The following is a 24,748-nucleotide window of genomic DNA, read 5'->3' on the forward strand; positions in this document are numbered from 1 at the left end:
TTGGGCTCACTTTCTCTTTAAAAGGTGAAAGTTTATTAGCTTTATCTTAGGTAAGTAAATAGAGCCTTATAAACACAGTTTGGACCAGGTTTTCAGCTCATCATAGACTTAATGTTTTCTTTTATCTTCCACAGATTTAGAAAGAAAATATGAGGACAATCAAAAATACTTAGAAGATAAAGCTCAAGAATTAGTGAGACTGGAAGGAGAGGTCCGTTCACTCCTTAAGGATATAAGCCAGAAAGTTGCTGTTTATAGCACCTGCTTGTAACAAAGAAGAAAAGGCTATAAGATGGCTGAGGTGACCAAAGTAAAATATAAAATAGTTACATTTAAAAAACTGATATAATGATGTTCAAAATAAAACTCATTACCTATTTAATGTTTTAATCACCAAATTTTGTATGAAGTTAAATAAAGTATGGTGCTTTTATATAAACAGTATAATTCTTACATTACATTTGCTGATTTAGTGTTCATAAATCCTTTTTAACAAAGAATTTTTTTTCAATGTAAAGATGAATTTATAAAAGCTTACTGCCTCCTTGAAGACCCAAATTTGTTATATCTTTAAATAAGCTCTATTACCCATCTTGTCTTGTCACCATCTTCCAAAAATCTACCCCTTAAAAAATCACTTCCAGGTTGGATTCCCAGGTAGAAATTGAGGAGGGATAGCGCCTAAGAAGCCTTCACTGTTCAGTGACTGCTTAGTTGCTCCAATCTCCAGCTCTTGCAAGTATACTTTGCTCTAGGAATGTGTACAAAAGCAATTTCTGTAATTGTGGTTTATAAGTTTTACCACTTAGAATCAGGCCACAGTTTACAGTTTACTGCTTTTTGCCTTCAGAGCAATGCTACTATTAATTATAAAGTTAAGTCACTACAGTATAATTGCCAAGACAGTGTCAATTATGTAGCTGAATTAACTAGATTACAGCCCAGCTACTATCTTCTTATACCAAAACTATGCATTCATATATCCAGCACAACTGCATCTGAAATCAGGCCTAGGTAAGTTATGTGAACAGCTGGAATTTAGACAACAAGTCAATGTCCCTCTAGTCTAAGGCAATTATTTGTAACTTTTTTTGAATTCTAATAACAAAGTGGTAGTATCTTACCATTAGAGCAACTATTATTTTTTTCTTAAATAGCAAAAACCATCTCTGTTCCCCATGCCTTTTCAGTTAAAATTAAAAAGCTTTCACTTTATAATAATTTTAAACTTAAGCTCACTCTTCACAGGCCCTCATAATACTGAAAACTAAGTCGCTAACAGTAAGTGAACATTTAAACATTGATTCTAGGACTTTATTCCCCACCTCATACTGAATGGAACCTCTAAGATGGGTTTATTATATTTCATTCAATTTCTTAACTACAAATTTTCCCTGAAATTTAAATAAACTAGCATCAAAATATTGAGATTTTTTTTTAAGATGAAGGTCACTTGCAATAATAGCAAAGTAAACTATCACAACAACTCTTCTACTACTAACAACTGCAAACTCTGAACAAGATATATTTAATAAAAACTGTAAAGGCACTGGAGAGCAACCAAAACAGATGGGAAGCTAGGTGAGTTGACACTAAAGCAGGAAACAAAAACTGACTGAATGTCCCATTTTAAAAAGCTGTCACTTGAGGAAAGCAAAAAGCAAGTTTCTTTGTTAGAGAATCAGAAGACAATTTGGGGCAACCCCAACAGCTGGAATATGAAGGGGAAAGTCTCAAGGAAAGTAAAGACCCCCTTGGCCCAATTCCTAGCTAGTTTTTAAACTATATATATTCAGGCAGCTCAAATAAAGCTAAAACACTAGAAATTTTAGCAGTTCCCCTACCCAACAAAAGTATGAAGTTTATGTCAACTGCCCAATTAATTTTTTTTCAATATTTTTCAGAGTTATATAAGAGAAGCCGGTCTTTATAGTACACCAGTCATGACTATAATATAATCCCTAAGATCACTAAACACAATAAAGGAAAATGTGAACCATATAATGTAATTAAAGACTAATAAACTTTTCATTTTAGCTACAATCAACTGACTGTAATCAATCTCCAAACTTTCCTAAAAACTATAACCTTTAGATTGCAATCCAGTGAATATCTAGTTTCCCTATTGCTAATATTTTAAATTTTTATGTTCCTTTTTAGAAGTCTCTGCAATCTATACCAAATATGAAAACTTCAGGAATCTGAAATGATTTTCAAATTTAGTTATAGCATGGAAAAGCCTATTTAGCATTTAGTACTTGGCCTTAAGTATTTAAAATGGTTATTTATCTTATCAGTAAATGCAACTTTATAACTCTTTAAAGAAATGATCGTTTTCTCAGCCAAGGAAAATGACATAGAAAAAGACAGCAAGTTAAGATCCTTTATGTTGTATTTCTCCAATAGTATATGCTAAACATTTACTAGGTATCTGTAAAGCAGATGAAAGAGAAATGACTTTTTAAATGATGTACTTAATGTTGTACAATATGAAAAAGAGATATTCAGAACTATAAAAGTAATAAATAAAATATACACCAGATGTAGTCATAAATGAATCAGGGCCATCTCAACATGCACTTAGAATAACCAGTAAGTGAATATTAAGACATTTATTTTGGTATCTTCATTCCTTACTATAATACATTTGAGTCTCCATTTAATATTTGAGTTCTGTAGATAAGACTCTTGAGTAACTGTAACAGATTTGTAAGCTTCAATGGAACCTTTAAAAACCCCTGAAATACATAAATTCTATCCCTAAACTGCAAGAATTTTAAGAGTTTGAAATGGAAGAGATGGTCACTTTATTTACACGAGTTCAGTTCATATATATTTTAATAACTGTTTTAATAATCAGTTCTAATAACTGATTTGTTTCCAATATGAAAACCAGATTTAAAATAACTTGATCACCTTCTTTCAAACACAGTTGCTGACAAACCATACTCTAGGCTCCATCCTTGTAAAAAATAAATCCAACTTTACTGAATCAGATAAAAGCCACTTAACATTAATTGAAGGAGGTTGAGCCTTTCATAAGTAGCATGAAAATATGGGTTGATGAAAACATTGCAGGATTCTATTATTAATAGCTTTTTGTCCTGCATAGTAATGCACTGAAACAAAATATTTCAAAATATAGACTTTCCATTCTTTCCAAGCCTATTAAATTCCTTCCAAAAGTTTCATAATTCAGTCCTAGAATTGTTGGAACTGTGAGCATATCCTGTGACCTCTACAAAAGCTTCCAGGAGATTTCAGAAAATATATCTTCTAATTTAAAAATTGATTGATTTGCCAAATGATGCAGCCAGGTTTGCTTCTCTAAAAGCTTCTGATAAGGTCTGCAAGGGAAAAAAATGTAAAATTAAAAATCAAATATTTGTGGGTCAGAAGAAAGTTTAGGTAGCCCATAATTCTGTGTGTTGTTAATAATTACCGGATGTGCATGGCAGACTCTAGCTATATCTTCACAGGAGGCTCCATATTCCAAAGCCAGAGCAGCTTCATTTACCATTTCTCCAGCACCCTTTAAAATAAGCCAAAAAGTAATTTTGCTTTAAGGGAAAACAACTGTGTACTAATAGGATAGCAATTATTAAGAGAACAGAATTTTAAGTCTTGTTTGCCATTATGGCAACTGAGGAAAATTCAGGAAAAGGTGACACAGAAGAGTTTGGGCTCTGAAGCCAGATGGATTCAAATCACTTCACTCGCTACCTCAACCACTCATTGGCTCTATGTGCTTCATTTAATTTCATCACTTCAATAATAGCACCTATCTCACAAGCCTATTATAAAAATTAAATAAGGTTAATGTATATACTTAGGAAAAGCAACATAGAAAGCACTCAAATATCATATATTGTTACAGCAGATACCTAGGGGAAGAATACACTGTAGACTGAGTGAAGGCTTCCCTTAGGAGGGAATAACAAGAACAAAATCTGGAGGCAGAGCATTCTAGACAGAAGATCCTACAAGCACAAAGGCCTATTATAAAAATAAGACTGATGTGGTAAAAAATTAGTGAGAATAGACAGGGAGAACAGAGAGATGAGGTCAGAAAGGTGAGCAGAGTAAGGCTAGATTCAGTGAGGGCTCATCTTTAACAGTTTGAAGTTTAAAAGCACCGCTGGAGGGTTTTAAGCAGGGATATGGCGTAGTGTATGTTTTAAAGGGATGATTTAGCTGTAGTATAGATGATATACTACTATATCAAGACTGTGAGAGTACTGTTGGTACCCTGGTAGAAATGATGCACAGAAGCCTTATTCAAACTTTTGTTGATAATAACATCAGAATGTAAATACCAGGTAGTTTAAAATTAACCTGTAAAATAGCAATGCTTTCCAAGATTCTCAATGGAATTTCTATTTTTACAATACTCACTGGTCCTAGAATATGTGCTCCCAGTACTCGGTCTGTTGATTTGTGCCCAAGAATCTTCACCATGCCATCTGTGTCAGCATTTGTCTTAGCTCTGCTATTAGCAGCAAAGGGAAATTTTCCAACTTTATACTCAATACCCTGTGAGACAAAAATGAGAACTTTCATAAGCACTGAAAAAATTCATCTCCATTACTGAAATCATCTACTATTTGTACAGAAAACAAATCCCAAGAAGGCAGTTGTCCACAGAGCATACAGAAAGACCAAAAAGCATGTTAATGAAATCTACTTTGGGTATAAATGCAAGCAAATATAAATGTATGTCCGTCTATTTCAAGTCAAATATAAAAGCTCTGAAATTATTAGTTTTTTAGTACAGGCAGCTTATTCTTCCCTCTATTACGACTGATAAACCTAAAGAGTGAATGAGCTCTTTTTGATGCCAACAAAGGAAAAAATACATAAAATCTAATGTTCTCCACAATTACTAAAAAAGCATCTAGTATTGCATTAATAGTTTATCAGTCACCAGTGTCATTAGATCAATTCAAACACTGAAATAAAACTGCCCATGTTCAGAATTACCTCTTCCTTCAACTGCTCTTCTGACTTGCCAACCCACGCAACTTCGGGGTGTGTGTAAATCACTGATGGAACACAATTGTAGTCAATGTGCACAGCACCACCAGCTATTCCTTCAACACAGATAATGCCTTCATCCTCTGCTTTGTGAGCCAGCATTGGACCAGCAACCACATCACCAATAGCATAGATACTACCAAGAGATCAAAAGAAACAGTGAACTTCTGAAATCAAGGATACTCTTCTTCAGTTACACCATGTTAACAAAAATGTTTCTAGGGCTGGGGGTGTAGCTCAGTGCCTCATGTGTGTGAGACCCTGGGTTCTATCCCCAGCATAATAATAAAATAAGTGAATGAAGAAATAAATAATTGCACTTCTAGTTAATAAGTCACCAAAACACATATCAAATACAGTTCTTCAACTATAAGCAATGGAAAAAATTCACTAAGTTCTTTTTTATTTTACATCTTCTAAGTACACTATTCTTCCCCCAAGTTGACACATTTTTTTAAAATATAACAAGTGTCTTATTTTTAAAACAATGTTTGAAATAAACTTTAAAATAACTGTAAATGCCCAGCATCTGAGAGGCTCAGTTAAGAGGATCACTTGAGCCAGCTCAGGAATTCAAGACCCGCCTCGACAACACAAACCCTGCATGCAAATAAAAGAAAAAAATACATACACATACACATAAACTGAAAATGTAAATAATTACCCAACTTACTTTGGTATTTTTGTTTGGAATCTGGTATTGATTGGAATTCTACCTCTAGGATCTAATTCAATTCCAAGATCTTCTAGTCCCAAATTCTGAGTAAAGGGTCGTCGACCAATGCAAACCAAGAGTACATCACAAGTGATAACTTCAGCTTTACCACCAGAAGCAGCTTCAATACTAAACAATGAACAGTGTATAACTGTTAAACACACATCTATAAAGATAGGTGATAGTAAGAAATTTTAAATCAAAGACTTCTCAAAGCTTGATGAAATTTCTAATAATGTTAAGTTTACTTCATTATAAGCAAACTGAGTCAGACAATGGGAAAAATGTATACATCCTCTAGAGTTTTATCATTAAACTCTAATAAAAACAGGCAATGTAATATAATAGTTAAAAATAGAGTTCTCAGTAAGAGGCACAGTGGCACACACCTGTAATCCCAGCTACTTGGGAAGTGAGGCAAAGTAGCCAAATTCAAAGCCAGCCCCAGCAACTGAGTAAGACCCTCAGCAATTTAGCAAAACTCTGTCTCAAAAGAAAAAATAAAAAGAACTAGAATGTCACTCAGTGATAAAGTACCCTTGGGTTCAATCCCTAGTAACATCCAAAAAGAAAAACCACAAGTCTCAAGGGTGGGGGGTGTGGATCAGGCTCAGTGGTGATGTGATTGATTGCCTAGGGTTTTTAAGGCCTAGGGATCCATTCCCAGCAACACAAAACAAAACAAAAAAGCAAAAAACATAAATCTTAGAATCAGTTAAGAACTATTCTGCCATTCATCAGCTGCATAAATCAAGTATTTAATAAGTAGAATACAGACACAGTAAACAATCTCATATTATTGATTTCTGCCTAAAAATACTATATTAATTTTACTCAACAATGGGAACTTTAAGTTTTGTGAACACAAATTATGAAAAGGAATATTACAATAAGAATATTGGTTAATTTTGTCTAACACCAACTAAATCATGAATTTCAGTGCACTAAGTTGATAGATAATACTGAGTCACACAATAAGCAATAAAATCACCTTATGTTATAGAAACCCAATACATTTGTTAAGCTGATCGAGTGTTTCTTAAGGTGACAAGGATGATATGTCAAAAATAAATGTACTATACTTACGAAACATCAATTTTTCCATCTGACTTTTTGGTAGCACCAGTAACCTTTGTATTCAATTTAAATTTAAATCCTTGCTTTTGAAGGATGCGTTGAAAGCTTTTAGATACCTCCATATCAATTCCGACTCCACCAACATGACCCAAAAATTCAACTGCTGTCACATCTGCACCTAGTCGTTGCCAAACTGAACCCTACAAATAACAATTTTAAAAATAGATAAAGATTTCCATAGCAAATGTTTATTGAATCATCTTAAATAATTTACTTAAGACAGTTTCTTCTCTTGCTAATACTTTTATTAGAAAGAGGTTTAAAATGAACTCTGAAATAAATGGGTATAACTTCATATATTCACTTATTCACTCAAAACTTATTAAGCACTAACTATGTACTACATATGCTTTTATATACTAGGCATATATTAATGACCAAAACCCACGAAATTCCTGCCCTTGGGGCCCTTATATTATTGCAGGGGAGATTAACAAGTAAAATTCATGCTAAAGTGCTCTAAAGAAAAAGTAGAAAATAAGAATCAAAATATTAAACTGGCTTCATATTTTATCAACAAAGGAAAGGTTAATTTTATTCAAAGTATAATTTCAGCTAAATAGTGTTTTTGTTTGCTTGTTTGTTTGATACTAAAGATTGAACCTGGGAATACTTAACCACTAAGCCACATCCCTAGTCCGCTTTTTAAGTGTTCAGACAGGGTCTCACTAAGTTGCTTAGGGCCTTGCTAAATTCTGAGGTTCACTTTGAACTTGCAATTATCCTGTCTCAGCCTCCCAAGTTGCTGAGATTATAGATGTGCACCAATGTGCACCTGGCTGAACACTGTTTTTTTATTTTAACCATATTTTAACAATTAGCATAACTTCTGAATAACTGCATAACATACACATGACAAGCAAGATGAATGTCATTTTATAGCATTAAATAATAAAGTATGATAAACAAAGAACATACCCTTTGCACAAAATTATATTAAAAAAATCACCTAGTATGAAGAATAATATTGGCCAAATTATATTGCTATATTGTATGCATGTACTAATGTGACAACAAATCCCATCATTGTGTACAACTACGATGCACCAATAAAAAAAAATGGAGGAACAAAATCACCTAGTGATTTAATTTAAAATTAGCTAAAAATTTACTCTTTCAATTAGCTTCGTACATTCATTTTACAAATTTAATAAAATTTTGAGGTGAGAGCTGGGTTAAAAAGAGGCAATACAGAGTCACTAAAAATCCAACAGTGAGACTATACAAAGATTAACTCAAAATGCATCCTGAACCTAAAACCCAAGATTATAAAACTTCTGAAAGAAAACACAGAAGACAATCTTAGATCTAATATCTAGATATCTTAGAGACAATATCAAAAGCACAATCCATAAAACAAACAAGCAAAAGATAAATGGGACTTCATCAAAATTAAAAACTTAGAAATATTAAGAACACAAAAGCAAAAGCCAGACTTTTGCAAAGATCTGCAAAATATTGCAAAAAATCTATGTGATAAAGGATTTAGATACAGAATACACAAGGAACTCTTCAAACTCAATGGAAAAAAAATGCACCAATAAAAAACACACAAAATACTGGAACACTTTCATCAAAGATGAAAACATAGCAATTATGCACAAACAAAAACTCTCAAGACTACAAATCACTAGAAAAATGTAAATTAAAACCACCATAAGAGCAGGGCGCAGAGGCGCATGCCTGTAATCCCAGTAGCTTGGGAGGCTGAGGAAGGAGGATCCTGTATGAACAGCTACCCTCAGAAATTTAGCAAGGCCCTAAGCAACTTCGTGAGAACCTGTCTAAAAATAAAAAAATAAACAGGGCTGGAGATGTGGTTCAGTGGTCCAAAAAAAATATATGGACAGTACTAAGTATTAGTGAGGAAAAAGAGAAATTAAAACATGAATCACTGGTGGTACTGTAAAAATGATGCAGTCACCATTTTGGAAGGTGTTAAAAAAAAATTAATACACAGAATTATTATGTGACTGAACAATCACACTCTTAGGTACATAACCATTAGAAATAAAAACACAACTACATAAAAACTTATCCATGAATATTTATAGCACTGTTATTCATGATAGTCCCTAAGAGAAACAACCTAAATGTCTATCAATTGATGAATATAGGTAATAAAATGTATAATATCCATAGAATGGAATATTATTCAGTTATAAAAAGATATTAGTATAGACAGCATGCTACAACTTGAATGAATTTTCAGAACATTATGTTAAGTGAAAGAATCCATACACAAAATGCTACATATTGTATGATTCCACTGATAAGAATGTCCAGAATAGGAAATCCATAGACATAGAATGTAGATGAGTTTCCAGGAAGGGAGAAATGGATAAATGACTGCCAATGGGCACCTGTTTTTTTTTTCCCTCAGGTGAGGAAAATGTTCTAGCATTATGCAATGTGATAACTATACAACTGTGAACTATGAAATAAAACCATCAAATCAAACCCTTTAAATGGGAGAATTATACAATATGTGAATTAGTTCTCAATAAAGTTGTTTAAATGCAACAGCACTCTTCTGAAACTAAATTAAAATAATAAGAAATAGGAGTGTGGAAAGAGTAAGAAGCATTATCTTGGAGTAGTATCACTCAAGTAGGGAATGATGAACACAGATAAGTTCATCTATCCTAAACTGATTCCAAAATTCCAACAATATCCACCTTTTATTTATAGAGCTTATTACATGCCAGGCATTGTTTTAAATGTGTCATTTTATTAAAACCTGACAATAATCCTAAAAGCTACATAGGATTTGTATCACCATTATGAAGAACTAGTTCAGAGGCTTATTAATTTAACAAGAACACAAAGTCAATAAAAAGCAGAGCTGAAATTCAAATTTAAATATGTACTATTCCAAAACCTATGTTCTCTTTTTCTTGTGGGGTAGGGAATGTGGGGCAGGGTAGGGAGTTCTGGGGATTGAACCCAAGGGCACTTGACCACTGAGCTACATCCATGCCCCTTTTTATTTTCACACAGGGTCTCACTAATTGCTTAAGGCCTCACTAAACTGCTGAGGCTGGCCCTGAACTTGGGATCCTCCTGCCTCAGCCTCCTGAGTTGCTGGGATTACAAGCATGTGCCACAATGCCTAACAAAATTTAGAGAACTGGGAATTTTTTTCACTTGACATCCTAGGAATTGAACCCATTTTAGGGGAGTGCTCCATCACTGATTTACATCTCCAGTCCTCTAAATCCTATGGTCTCCACCACCAAAACCGAAGCAGGCAGGCAAACCGTAAAAAATAAAAATACAGTCATATAAAAATCTTTATGAAAAAGGAAAGAGATATGAGTATACAGTAAATTCCCTAAGTTTTTAAAAAGATGTGAAAACTAATTCAATACAATAAAAAAAACATCTAAAACATTGTGTCAGAATGTCTGAAAATGACCTAAGATGTTATGGTAATGACCTAAGATGTTATGGAGAGGTAATCCCCCTAAAGTTCACAAGTGAGACAATACAAGAAGGTTCAGAGGAGAAATGATTGGGTTTTAAGAGTCTTAACCCAATCAGTAAATTAATCCCGATAGGGATTAACTGAGTACTAATTGAAGTGGTAGGGTGTGGCTGGAAGAAGTGGGAACTGGGGACCTAGTTTGGGGGTATATATTCATATCTGGCAAGTGGAGACTCTCTCTCTGCCTTCTGATCACCATGTGAGCAGCTTCCCTCCACCACATTCTCCCACCATGATGTTCTGCCTCACCTCCAGCCCTGTGGAATGGAGCCAGTCTTCTAAGGACTAAGACCTCTGAAACCATGAGCCCTCAAACAAATTTTTCTTTCCTAAAATTGTTCTGGTCAGATCTTTCAGTCACAGCGGCAAAAAAGCTTACTAAAGCATAAGGCTTGTAAAAAACCTAAAGCAAAAGTGCTAAAATGAAGAAATGGAATCACTTCTTGAGGATGTTACACTGACCAACAAAAGGAAACCTAGGCCAGGTGCACTGGCATATGCCTATTGTCCCAGTGACTTGGGAAGCTGAGGCAGCAGGGTCATAATTTTGAGGCAAGCCTTGGCAACTTTGGGAGACCCTGTATCAATATAAAAATAAAAAGGGTTAGGATGTAGCTCAGTGGTAGAGCACTTGCCTAACATAAGCAAGGCCCTGGATTCAATTTCCAGTACTAAAATCAACCAACCAATCAATTAATCATTATTCCTTTAATGTTCTTGTTAGCAACCTATGAGAACAAATTTATAATGGAATGAATAAAATATCTTTAGACAAAAAGTGAAGCCCATTTTCAAATGAGTTAATTCCATGATCAATCCAATTAGTTTGACATTAGACATTATCAGTGAACTCTGTTAACTTTAGCATAAAGGAATTGCCAAAATATTGCCTAAATTTTCAAAAAAATGGAAAAGAATAGATTCTGGAACATGGAATAGAGATCAGTCACTACAAAATACTAGAAGAAACTGTCTGTTTTGACAATGATTAGATGCTACCTCTAGTGTTCCAAACAGGTCACATAAATTGCTCTTATTTTCTAGACTGGTTAATGTGGTACATTTTGATATCAGCAAGGTGTTCAAATAAAGTCTCAATATAGATAGACCAACAGAGACTCAGAGATGTTTATAACTTGTTAAGCACTGTGGCATTGCCAGGTACAGTGGCACATAATACCAGCTACTTGGCTAAGGAAGGAGGATGGCAAACTCAAGGCCAACCTCAACAACTTGGCAAGACTCTGTCCCAAAAAATAAAAAGGGTAGAGGATGTAACTTGGTGGTAAAGCACCCCTGGGTTCAATCTCCAGTACTTTATCCTGGTCACAACTTGAATGACACCAGAGGTAGTATCCTCCATCAAAGAAGATGAGATCTGATAATGGGACTGCATTCCTCAGTTAACAGTCTCTCCAAATTTCTGAATCACAAAAGGCAAAAAAAAAGCAGGCAAGTATATAAATATCAGAATCAAACTAAAAAATAGATTGGAATAATGTGAGGAAGTGGACAAAACAGTCTTTAGTTAGGTTTAAAAGATTAGCCAAGCATGAAGATGTATACCTGGAATCCCAGCTATTCAGGAAGCTAAGTGGAGGATTATGAGTTCAAGGCCTGTCTGGGCAACATAGCAAGACCCATCTCAAAAAAACAAATTAAAAATTACATATGTGGGCTAGGGATGTGGCTCAAGCAGTACCGCGCTTGCCTGGCATGCACAGGGTGCTGGGTTCAATCCTCAGCACCACATAAAATAAAATAAAGATGTATAATTCTAATCTTCCTGCTTACCTCCATATGGGTGGCAGTACCATTTATTGAAGTAGAAGTGTTAGAAGAGAAACAGGTTTGGATTTATTTGGGGTGAAGAGGGAGAATGGGCACAGGAAAGTGAAATTACATTTACTAAACAGAATGCTTGTGACATATACAAATGGAGACGTTGGTACAATCAGATATGAAAGTCTAGAGGCAAGGAGAGAGGATTAGGCTACAGATATTGTAAGTCATTGAATAACTAGAGTGAGAGTAATATTCTGTGAAAGACAAAAAGGGTCTAGGAGAAAACCTGGAAACAGAATCTAGAGTATTACTCACAATTAAAGGGACAGCAAGAAAGGAAAGGTACAGATGAAGTCAACTCAAAGGATAGATATAAAATCAGCAGAATACGGAAACAGAGAAGCTAGAGAGTTTTAAAGGCAAGAAATCACAATGCTGACTGCTGCAAAATAGTAGTCCACTGGATTGAGCAATAAATCTAGTCATGTCCTTATCAGAAGCAATCTATTGATATCAGAATCCATGAACTGAGGACTGTGTGGGAGCTGATAAAAAAGAGCAGAGACAACTCTTTCAACAACTGTAGTAGTGAAAAGGTGAGAGGAAAATTAGCTGAAAGGTCTGGGATCAAGAGAAGGCTTATTTATATGTACGTAAGCCTATCTCTGTAAGCGTGGATGCACCTGAGCATGTGTGGAGGGGTGTGTGTATATATATATATATATATACATACATGTAGAGGCAAGCTCAACTATAAATGAAAAGGGAGAAGAAGCAGGAAAGAGTTTAAAAACTGAAAAATACAAGAAAGAATAAAAATCATAAAACCAAGCTCCTGAGAAGGAAAAAAATGATGTGCTACCAAGCTCAGGTGAAGGGATTAATCACAGAGCAAACAGCATTTCCACAGTAACAAGAAGGAGAGCAAAAGGAAAGCTGCAAAAACAGCTAGTAAGGTCATTTTCAAATGTGGGGCATCAAGGGAAGGAAGTTGTCATCCAAAGGGGAGGGAGCTGTCATCTCATGGTTTCTCTTTAGTGTGCTCTTTAGGAGAAAAGGACATCTGCAGGCAAAAGACAATGTACTAGCAGAAGTATGAAAAAAGTGAGAAAGAAAACAGCCACTACAAGATCAGGACAGTGTACCAGCGAGGGGAGTTATGGGTGGTTACCCAGGCTGAGGAACCTGTTAAGGTTTGTGACCAAAGAATTTATATAGGCATGAATCCACAGGATTTACCTTTCTCCAGAAATAACAATGGCAATAGCATTAAAAAGTCATACAACTGCATTCAACAAGAGTTGAATTAAACTATTTCTGCCAAGCAATATAACAGAACCATTGAGGCAAGTGACACCATATAAGAGAGTGGTTAAAGTGATGGACTGTGTAAACTGATAAAGAAAGCATTCATGACAGGAAAAAGCAAATGGCAAAAACATACAGGATTTCTGGAATAGAAAATATGGAGTATAGAGTACACTGAGAGTAACTGAGCAAAAATAAAGAAGATTGTGGTTACAGAATAAAATGTCTGAATTTATGATTTCAGAAACAGAGCAATTCTTGGTGATGAAAAGTACAATGGTCCTAGAAGAGGATACCTAAAATGAAGGGAAAAGGTCACTGGAAATATGTGGAAAGTTGCCAGATGGACAGAAAGGGTGAAGTTATGAAACAAGCAGAAGGTATGAAATAGCATGGTGCTCAGAGAACTCCAAGTTGTCTATTAATTATAAAACATAAATTAGGAGGGAGCAAAGAGCCAGGGTAGGTAGGATGTGTAAGAAGCATAGTCTTGCAATTTTTCTCAGAATAAGAGACATCTTTTAGCATCTAGGGCTGTCAAATTAAAAAAGAATTAGCCATGGGCCTCTAATCCAGCGGTTCAAGAGGCTGAGGCAGGAAGATCACAAGTTCAAAGCCAGCCTCGGCAAAAAGTGAGGTACTAAGCAACTCACTGAGACCCTGTGTCTTAAATAAAATAAAAAAATTGAGCTGGGAATATGGCTCAGTGGCTACTACCCTGAGTTCAATCCCAGTACCCTTCCCCGACGCCCACCCCCAAAAATTAGATTATCTTCAAAGAATAGAAAGGGTGGAAGAAACAGAGAAGCAGACTATAAAATATAGGAGAATGTTCTAATTATTAATGATCTAAATAGAGTGTCTCAGAAGAAAAAGTATATTCATTATTACTAGAAGTGTTTAAGCAAAACTCAACACTAATAGGCTTATACAAGAATAAAACAGGGGCTTTAAATCCAACTCCATGGAGGTAGTAAGAGAAAGACACCACTTACCAATTCTACACCAATTACTCCTGCACCAATAACAACCATCTTTTCTGGAACTTTTTTTAAAGATAAAGCACCTGTAGATGACACTACTGTATCTTCATCAATCTATGATAAGAAAAGCAAAAGACACAATCAAAATTTCTTGGAAAAAACCAATAATTTATAAACTGCTATCTCATTCCATAAAAATCACTGAAAAAATTAAGACCTTTTTTTGAAGTATCTATGACCTCTATATGACCAATTTCATCAAATTCCATTAATAATGCTAACCTTAAATCTTACTATTCAGCATTCCAAAATTAACTTTAGATTGAACTCCTATATATCTTAATATAAAATTTATGTTATCTGGTCAAATTCCCTGCAGTTAATAAGTAAGATAAGTAACTTTATAAATCCTAATGATTGTCAAAAAATATATTTCAGCCAGAAATCTCTCATTCAAAAAATTCATAAATTAGATAAAGTAAAGTAAACTGGGAATTGAACTCAGGGGCACTCTATGCTGAGTTACATTCTCAGACCTTCTTATTTTTATTTTGACAGGCTCTTGCTAAGGAGAATGGCCTTGAACTTCCAATTCTCTTCCCTCAGCCAAGTAGCTGGGATTACAAGATTAGGCCACTGAGCGTAACTTATAAAACTTATTTCTAAAGAAAGGGTAAAACAGGTGTAAATTTATAAAGCATACCGTGATTCCAGGAAAAGGAGTAACTTCTGAACCTGTAGCTATAAGAATGTTCTTTGTATCAACAACCTGAGTGCTGCCATCGGCTTTCGTAGCTGTGACCTGATTCTTGCCAGTTATCTTTCCATATCCATTGACGTGAACAACCTTTATAAAGTTTATAAATTCACAAAGCTTAAAATGATTTTTTCTGACAAACATGAGTAACAGGGAAAAAATATTCAGTAATTAATTTAAAATACAAAATGCTTTTGTACTTAAAAAATTGTGTACATGTCAGAGAAATCTATTTCTGGTTATTACTGTCTTTAAATTAAGCAAATATCCCCCAGTAGGCAAGTTCGAATAGCACCACTGTATTAGCATAATGTATAATGTTTAATGTGCATATAAAATTAAACAGAAATCTACAAGATGAACACCAACCTTATTTTGCTTGAATAAGTGGGCAATTCCACCTGTTAAAGCTTTTACTGCAGTACTCTTCTGCTCCATCATCTTCTCTAAATTCAAGCGAACTTCAGACACTGTAATTTGTTAAATAAACCTTAAGTCTATAGCTAAATTCTTGAGGCAATGTGTGGTATATTTTACTAATCAAGGTCTGAAAAATTGGTTTAATGCTGATAGAATTGCATAAAAATCAGAATTAAAATTTTTAAATCTAATAGCTAGCTTAAAAATCACAGAAGACAAAAGCCAACATATCATATCACAATAACAGAGCTTATTAAACATTGTACTATGTGTATCGGAGGTAAAAATGCAGTGCAAAATAAAATATGGGTAATATATTTGTTTTAGTGTATATACAACACCTCTATAGTCATTGATTGCCTACACATGGTCCTTTCTCTCAGAAACCTACTGCTATAAAGGAAAAAATGAAGGACAAGTTAATAACTCAAGGTATATTTAGGTCTTTCCTAGAAAACTTCAGGCGGATAACAATAACTAGAAAGAAAGGGTGAAAACAACCCCAAAAAGTATGGAAGAAGACCCATCAAATTCAATTGTTACAAAATATCCTCCTTTTATTCTACTATGCCTCATCCTTCTCTATCTCCTTGGCCCTTTCTACTACCAACAACTTGAGGAAGCCTTCCCTCCTTTATCTGTTCACCAAACTCAGGAATCCAGCTTCCCCAGGTTCTCAAGATGTTAGGGAAATGAAAAATGAGTATTTACAACAAAATTAGTAGACATCTGGCAAAAGTCTGCAAAGGAAAAAAACATACCATGCAAAAAAATCTGGATCTAAGTAATCTTAAGTAAATCTCTACATTTTTAAGATTTGTTATCTTCCTCTTCCCTCATTAAACATCTATTCACAAATACTAGCCATATGAAAGTATTTAGCAAGAAGAATCAAGTATGCCCCAAAATGTTACTAAATATAAAAAGTATACTTACTTTCAATTCCCCGAGATGCAAAATCTTTTCCATGGGCCATATGGTAATAGTGAGAATTATTCAACAAAGCCTAAAAAAAGCAACAAGACAAAATTATCAATTACTCAGACTCTCAACGATCAAAAAGCACTTATGAAATGACATTCTCTACATGAACTAGTACATAAGACTACACCAGTTCACATTATCTTCTTATGTAATTAATCTAAGACAAATAATAATGAAATAAAAAATTCAACCAACAAGAACAGAAACCAAACATGGCAGATAAAAAAAGGCAGTCATGTTCATTCTTCATAGAACTAGAAAAAAGAATCATGAAATTCATTTGGAAAAATAAGAGACCCAGAATAGCCAAAGCAATCCTCAGAAAGAAAAGTGAAGCAGGAGGCATCACAATACCAGACCTTAAATCATACTGCAGAACAACAGTAACAAAAATGACATAGTATTGGTACCAAAATAGATATGCAGACCAATGGTACAAAACAGAAGACACAGAGACAAACCCATATTAAATACGGTTATCTCATACTAGACAAAGGCACCAAAAACACACATTGAAGAAAAAATAGCGTATTCAACAAATGGTACTGGGAAAACTGGAAATCCATATGTAACAAATGTAATTAAACCTCTATTTCTCACCCTGCACAAAAATCAACTCAAAGTTAATCAAAGACCTAGTTAGACACTAGAACAGAGACCCTGTGCCTAACAGAAGAAAAAGTAGGCCCAAATCTCCATCATTTTGGCTTAGGACCTGACTTCCTGAACAAGACTCCTAAAGCGCAAGAAGTAAAATCAAGATTCAATAAGTGGGATGGATTCAAACTAAAAAGCTTCTTCTCAGTACAGGAAACAATCAATAACATGATGAGAGAGCCTACAGAATGGGAAAAAAATCTTTACCACATGCACCTCAGATAGAGCACTAATCTCCAGGATATATAAAGAACTCAAAAAACTTACATTATAAAAACAAATAACCCAATCAATAAATGAGTTAAGGAACTGAACAGATATTTCACAGAAAAAGAAATACAATTGATCAAACATATTTTTAAAAGTTCATTATCTCTAGCAATTAGAGAAATGCAAATCAAAACTATGCTAAGATTTCAGCTCACTTCAGTCAGAATGGCCATTATCAAGAATACAAGCAATGGACTGGGGTTGTGGCTCAGTGGCAGAGCACTTGCCTCATACATGCGAGGCACTGGGTTTGATCCTTAGCACCACATAAAAATAAATAAACAAAGATACTGTGTCCATGTATAACTAAAAATATTTAAAAAAAAAAAGAATACAAGCAACAATAAGTGCTGGCAAGGATGAAATTGGTGCAACCACTATGGAAATCAGAATGAAGATACCTCAGAAAACTTGGAATGGATCCACCATTTGACTTAGCTATCTTACTTCTCAGTTTATACCCAAAGGATTTAAAATCAGCATACATCAGTGACACAGCCACATCAATGTTTACAGCAGCTCAATTCTCAACAGCTAAACTATGGAACCAATCTAGATGCCCTTCAACAGATAATAGATAAAGAAAATGTATACATATACACAAACGAACTATTACTCAGCCTTAAAGAAGAATGAAATTATGGCATTTGCAGGTAAATTGATGGAACTAGAGAATATCATGCTAAGTGAAATAAGCCAATCCCCAAAAAAACAAAAGCCAAATGTTTTCCCGGATAAGCAGATGCTGATCCATAGTGTGGCAGGAGTATAGGAAAGAATGAAGGAACTTTGGTTTGTGTAGAGGGAATGAGGGGAGGGATGGGACTGTTGGGATGGGAAGGATAGTAGAATGAGACAGAAATTACCCTATTTACATGTATGATTACACTACTCTGCACTATGTACAGCCAGAAGAATGAGAAGTTGTGCTCCATTTGTGTATAATATGTCAAAATGCATTCTATTGTAAAACAATTAAATAAAAAAAGAAAAAGGCAGTCATATTTACATACATAAGAACCTAATAGAATTTACTATTCATTATCTGCTTCATTAGGAAAGAAAACTATGAAGAAAAAGAAAATGGATCATCAGATTTTAAATGGAAAGGTTAGGTATTGATAGAAAAAGCTATTTCAGGAATGAGTGGCAGGCTGGTGACAGCACTGTTTTACAAAGAAAACAATGTATCTTTCCTAATCTTACTTGGGTCATTTACTTCTTATTAACTGTATTAAGTTAATAAGAAGTAAATGACCCAAGTAAGAATTAAGTTATTATTAATAATATTAATTATTAAGTTATTATCTAATAATAACTGTATTATGTTATTATTAGTAATAATAATAATAATCTACTCTCAATAATCTAGTCTAATAATCTAGTCTCAATACATCCTTATATTTTGTGGCCAATGAAAAAACATCTCTGCACTATTCAAAATACATGCTCACCTTAGAAGGAATACAACCAACATTCAAGCAAGTTCCACCAAGTGTTTCATTTTTCTCAATGCACACTGTCTACAACCAAAGAAAATATCAGTTAACTGCATGAAATTTGCAAAGTTTCAGTTCACTAAAATTCTAAATGCATCTGTCTTAATTGTTCTGCAAAACAATCTATTTGAACTATTTTTCAGGGACTAACACATAGATAACTTTAAAATTCATCATTTGAATAAAAAAACACAAGCTAGCTTCAAAATGAATTACTCTAAAAGGTATTTTTGTTTAACATTACCATATATATGTTTTACTTCTATCACTGTATCTTCCAAAATGTGATTAGAAGCTCAAGTGAAAAGTTTCAGGAGGAAAGGAAAAACAAAGGGTCTTACTTTCAATTCCTTGAGAATACTACAACCAAATAAACCCTCTATCAGTCTCAGGGTTACAAATAATCTATAGAGTTAAGAAATTATTTATTATGTTTCTACCTGCAAAGTATTTTGTGAATATGATCTACCTGTCCTGTTTGCTTTTGTTTGAAAGCAAATCAACATCTAGTTTAATCTTACCTTAAAGCCTAACTGGGCAGCTTTAATGGCAGCAACATATCCTCCAGGACCAGAACCTATCACTGTTATATCAGCATCAACTATAATAAAAGCAAATTGATATAAAATAGTAAGTTGCTTAATACTTACCAAAAGGTGCTATTAAAAAAAAAACCCAAGATTTAAATCTCCAAGAAAGTGCCAATAACCAGCATTTTCTAAACAATATTCCTATTAACTTGACATTCTTTGATACTAGTAAATATGGCACAAATTAAAATTTTCATTTTTTTATTTTAAATTTCATTTTTATTTTCAATTATTTATTATAACACATGGAAATACAACTATAATATTACTGGTATCCAGTGACCTTGCTAAATTCTGTAGTTTTCCTTAATGATAACTGACAGGAATTTAGAACACTGGAAGATAAGTCTATATAAAGGAAAGAGACTATCTTTGGAATCTGAAATAATACTTCAAATTTCTGCTCTGCCACTTACTAATGTCTGATCATGGCCAAGTGACTTTGACTTTCTGTAAGATGAAGAAGATAAGCATGGAATAAATATGACATTTCAAAGAAGAAACAAGAGGTTCAGAGAGGTCAACTGACTAGCCAAATAAATCATCTAGCAACTGAATGGCAAGGCAAAACCAAGCTATTTCTACTAATAATAAATTTCCCAATATTTAATACTATTCCATTCCTTAATTTCAGCCACCATAAACTAAAATTCCAGAGAAGAACAATTGAGCTTTATGATTACTAGGTATATGACTTTAGGTGAGTAATTTAACCTGCTTCATGTTTGTTCCTCCATCTACAAAATAAAGACCACAAAAAATATATATAATTTACAGCATCATAACACAAAATAATGTACATTGGGACCTGGAAGAGGATGTTTTTTAATTGTCAGTGGCCTTAATTTCCAGTGTACAGTCATACTCTCCCACACTCACTCTATACTTGATCTCACCTGAAATTGCACATCCTCTGATATCTATAACCCAAGGGTTGTAAGGACAGGAAGAACATAAGTCAAGACCCTAAAAAATGGATGGAACTAGAGAATATCATGCTAAGTGAAATAAGCCAATCCCAAAAAAACCAAAGCTGAGTGTTTTCTGACAGGCAGATGCTGCTCCATAGTGGGGCGATGGAATAGGGAAGAACGAAGGAACTTTGGTTTGTGGAGAGGGGAATGAAGGGAGGAGTAGGCTTGTGGGGATGCAACTTTAGTCTTGCAGTCTCCAGTCTTATTCCCATCCTCCATAACACCTTATACTGCTACACTGCTACCCTTGTTCTAGTCCTGCTAAAGACCAACTAAGATCTTACTCTCTTGCTCTTCACTGATTTCCCTATCTTTTACTTGAAAAAGTCCAGGTTAGTAATTTTTACACTCACATCTTTTCTGTCACTATTTCTCAAATCTCATATCATATTCGGTTTACCCAGGAAGCTTCAACAGAAGTGTTAGCTTACATACACAGAATTATACTGGTCTACTGATGTACAGTCTGTTCCATCTACCCAAAATCAAATACTAAGAGCATGTATTTCATGATGTTCTTGTGATATATATGATGCATGGTCCTGGTTCTTATATCTAATTAGAGAAAGAATTATAATAAAGTCAAATCTGAGAGAGGAAAAATAAGAGAAATTATATCAAATTAGAAAAAATATTACATCAAAATAGAAAAAATTATATAAAAATAGAATTACATCAAAATAGGAAAAAAAAAAAAAGGTCAGTGGACTAGATGAAAGGGACTGAGGGGGAGGGGGAAGAGATGAGGTGGGAAAAACAGCAGAATGAATCTGACCTAACTTTCCTATGTACCTATATGGATATACCACAGTGAAATTTCACCATCATGTACATCCATAAAACACTTAAAAAAAAAACTAAAAGTAAATAGCAGAAAGATAAGTAGAGTAGAGGGCTTGAACAACTTAGCAAGACCCTGACTCAAAATAAAAAGTGCTGGGGATGTAGCTCAGTGGTAAAGTGCCCTCAGGTTCAATCCCCAGTACCAAAAAAAGAAAAAAGTTATCAGTGTTAATATAATTCCATTAAAACCTAAGTTTCTGCTCAAGGAGTATCTACACATATAAAAAGCAATAACTCCAAAGATAAAAATTTAGCCATGAAAAGTATGCTTAGGAAATAAAAAACTAAAACTTATCTTATATAAGTTGAGAATAATAAGTAATATTTCCATTTAACAAAAGAGACATAGGGTATAACGGGTCCAACATTTTCCTCCCACCATCAAGTTAATATTTTTTTAATATTTATTTTTTAGTTTTAGGTGGACACAATATCTTTATTTTACATTTATGGGGTGCTGAAGATCAAACCCAGTGCCTCCTGCATGCTAGGCCAGCGCTCTACCACTGAGCCACAACCCCAGCCCAAAGTAAACATTTTTTAAAAAAAGATTTCTGGACCTATTCAAAGCTAAAATAAATTACTCACTGTTGGTTACTTGGGACTAGAATCCTCTGCCCCCAACTTTCTTCTAAGAATAAAACATCTGAAATAATAGTTTGATAATACTTAAGGATTCAGGATAAAATTATTTCACAGAATGCAGGGAGACCGACTGTCACAATTACCCCTAGCTAAAAGTTTCTACAATGAGGTTTTATAAGACATACAATTTTTTACTTATAATCCAATTAGGTGAGTCTGGTAAAGATCAAACAGATAATTTCAAATAATCAATATCCATATTAGGGAGTTAAAAAAAATATCAATTTTTATTTATATACTTCACGTTTTAAAAGTATGAAGAAGAAAATTCCATAATCCACAGCTTCCTTTTAGGTACATTTTGCTAGTTTTTAAAAGGTGCTTTTGATAAACCCATAAAGATTTTCATCCAGGACACCAAAAATCATTTCACCATTCTAAATTGTTAAAACGACCAACACAATATTACCCAGTAGGCAAAATCAATTAATTTTTCAAATTGCAAATATAGAAAATTGCTCCTCAGTTCAAAATCTCTCAGTTGTTCCCCATCATACTTGGAGTCAAATCCACACTACTTGGCCTGATTTACAAAGCTTCCATTATCTGATCCTTGCCAACATCTCTGATTTTACATTCTGAGGGTCTCTGCACAAGCTGCATAAGCATTCTTGCTATTCCTGAAACCTCACAAGCTAATTCCCATTTCAGACCTTTCTCACTGCAGAAATAACCCTCTCACTCCTCTTTCCACTGAGGGCCCTGCTCAGACATCATCTGCTCAAAAAGGTGTTCCCTGACACCTTATCTTAAATAGTCTTACTCCAGTTACTGCTTTTAGTTTCAATTACCTCCTGGGTATTTATGTGTTACTTATGTATTATTTTTCTTTTATTACCAGCTTGTTAAGTTTCATAATAGCAGGGTTTTGCCTTGTTCACCACCCAGAAGACTCTAGGTGCTCAATAAACATTTCAGTGAATAAATACATAAACAAATGAATTCTAGCACAGATTACTTATAATTCAATATTCACCTGCTTTTACATTAAAACACAAACAAACTGTCAGTTAATTCTAGTACTGTTGTACTAGGTACTTACTTGACTGATCAGCATAAGTTCTCAGAGGCACTGCAGAAACTCCCTGTAGGCCATGGCATATTCGATTGAAATGGCCTCTCTAGAAATGAGGAGAAATTTTTCTATTATGTAAAATACAAATCATAGAACTAATGAAGACTTATGAAAGTACAACAACTTTGGGCAAATAAATCAAGCACTGCTTTTCAATGTATCTTCTATTAGCACACAGAAGTAATATCAATTTCTCTTTGTTGGTCATCATCTGCACTTTTCACAATCCCAGCTTACTATACTTATTTTTCATTTCAGATATTCAACAAATCACTTCATATTTAACCTAATAAATATTACTTTTTCAGAAAGCATGGCTAATTTTTTTGTGCTGGGGATCATTAATGCCGTAATTAATGTTGAAATTTCAAAATTCAAGGACTTGAATCTGCATTACAACAATTATTTTACTTGTAACTATGGTTTCCTACTCTACCCTACCAAGTACGTACAGTCCCTATTTACTTACATGTTCTTGAGCCATCAACTAGGAACTGCAAATTAGACAAGGTATTCAAGAAAATGCACTAAAAATGTACTTATTCTGTAGTTACTGTAGTTCCACAAACTGCATCTTAATGTCAACCTCTACAAACCTAAGGCTATCATTTCCTAAAAAGAGCGACACCTGCCCCTATCAAATGGGAGGCAGTAACAAAAATCTACTCTGATGTAGTAATATTCTCTTTTCCAAGGCAACTCTTGCACCTGAAGTAAAGAAAGCAAAGAAGAGTGTCAATTCTGAATTTACTCACTGCTCTGCCTCTCTTTAAAAAGCTTGACTTCAGGCATGTTTCACTTACTTTCAGGAACACAGATACCTCAGGTTTGAAAGTTTGATTGCTACATTATCTTTAAGTTCTTTGTAATACCCAGCTCTGAACCAGATACATACAATTTGGCTGTATTTGGTAGATGAATGAAACGATAACCCGATGCAATTAAAAATACAAGCCTGTTGGAGGACTTGAGGGATGGCAATGGACACTAGTTCAGAACTACAAACACAGAGGCCCTCATCTAGCGCTATATGTTGGGGTAACCCCAAGGTTACTACCAATAGCAGAAAATTAGGCCACTCAGGGGTCAGGATTAGGACTTCGAAAAAGGTATGAAGAGCCAGACCGTAAGTGAGAAGGGTGGTTTACACTTCCCCTGCCAAAGTGAAGGCCTATGGGAGACCCGTACGCCCCTCAGCCCAGGAGATGCAGTGTGAGAGACCACAGGTCGCCACACACTAGCGGGGACTGTACACAGCCCGGGCCCGCCTCTCGACTGCCGCTATCGGAAAACCAGCGGTTACCAACGAGCCAAGCCCGGGTCAAGAGGGGACTCTCGCCAGGGCGCCGGCCTCTCCCACCACCACCCGAAAGGCCGCGTCCTGGACCTGTGAGCGAGCTCTTCGTACTCCAGGCTGAGCCCGACCCCAGCCAGTCGGCTCTCACCTTGGCCAAGGAGCAGTACACACGACTCCAACTTTGCATTTTTCCCCCGTACTTTCCTTTTCGCCAATCCTTTCACCTCCGCTGAGCCGCCCCACTGCTATTCCAAGGTCTCCCCACCCTGCGCATGCACTAGTGAAGCC

General features: G+C 34.8%; 2 protein-coding genes across 2 annotated transcripts in view; one reads left to right on the forward strand and one right to left on the reverse strand.

Moving 5' to 3' along the window:
* Lamb1 (laminin subunit beta 1) overlaps nucleotides 1–2,957 on the forward strand; it is a 70,052-nt gene extending 67,095 nt beyond the window's left edge. The window contains exon 33 of the mRNA XM_077795962.1: nucleotides 135–2,957. Coding sequence (XP_077652088.1) covers nucleotides 135–271 — 137 coding nt within the window. The 3' untranslated portion in view covers nucleotides 272–2,957. The remainder of the gene's footprint in view (nucleotides 1–134) is intronic.
* Nucleotides 2,598–24,748, reverse strand: Dld (dihydrolipoamide dehydrogenase). The gene is made up of 14 exons (XM_026395763.2): nucleotides 24,609–24,748; nucleotides 23,131–23,209; nucleotides 19,558–19,637; nucleotides 18,992–19,060; nucleotides 16,563–16,632; nucleotides 15,576–15,676; nucleotides 15,153–15,296; nucleotides 14,462–14,563; nucleotides 6,836–7,026; nucleotides 5,708–5,878; nucleotides 4,981–5,170; nucleotides 4,396–4,533; nucleotides 3,443–3,532; nucleotides 2,598–3,347 (listed from the first exon to the last, which is right to left on the reverse strand). The coding sequence occupies exons 1-14, from the start codon at nucleotides 24,645–24,647 to the stop codon at nucleotides 3,282–3,284; spliced, it is 1,530 nt and encodes a 509-aa protein (XP_026251548.1). The 5' UTR covers nucleotides 24,648–24,748; the 3' UTR covers nucleotides 2,598–3,281.

This window comes from Urocitellus parryii, chromosome 3 (genome assembly GCF_045843805.1).
Source record: "Urocitellus parryii isolate mUroPar1 chromosome 3, mUroPar1.hap1, whole genome shotgun sequence".
NCBI lineage: Eukaryota > Metazoa > Chordata > Mammalia > Rodentia > Sciuridae > Urocitellus > Urocitellus parryii.

What these genes read in the sequence shown, in the direction of transcription:
- Dld (XM_026395763.2), bottom strand. Translation starts at nt 24,647, where the DNA reads ATGCAAAGTTGGAGTCGTGTGTACTGCTCCTTGGCCAAG. An exon ending in TTCCAAACAAAAATACCAAA is followed by an intron (nt 5,171 to 5,707) that starts GTAAGTTGGGTA and finishes ATCTCTTGGTAG; the next exon opens with TATCTATGCTATTGGTGATG. An exon ending in AAGAGCAGTTGAAGGAAGAG is followed by an intron (nt 4,534 to 4,980) that starts GTAATTCTGAAC and finishes TTTGTCTCACAG; the next exon opens with GGTATTGAGTATAAAGTTGG.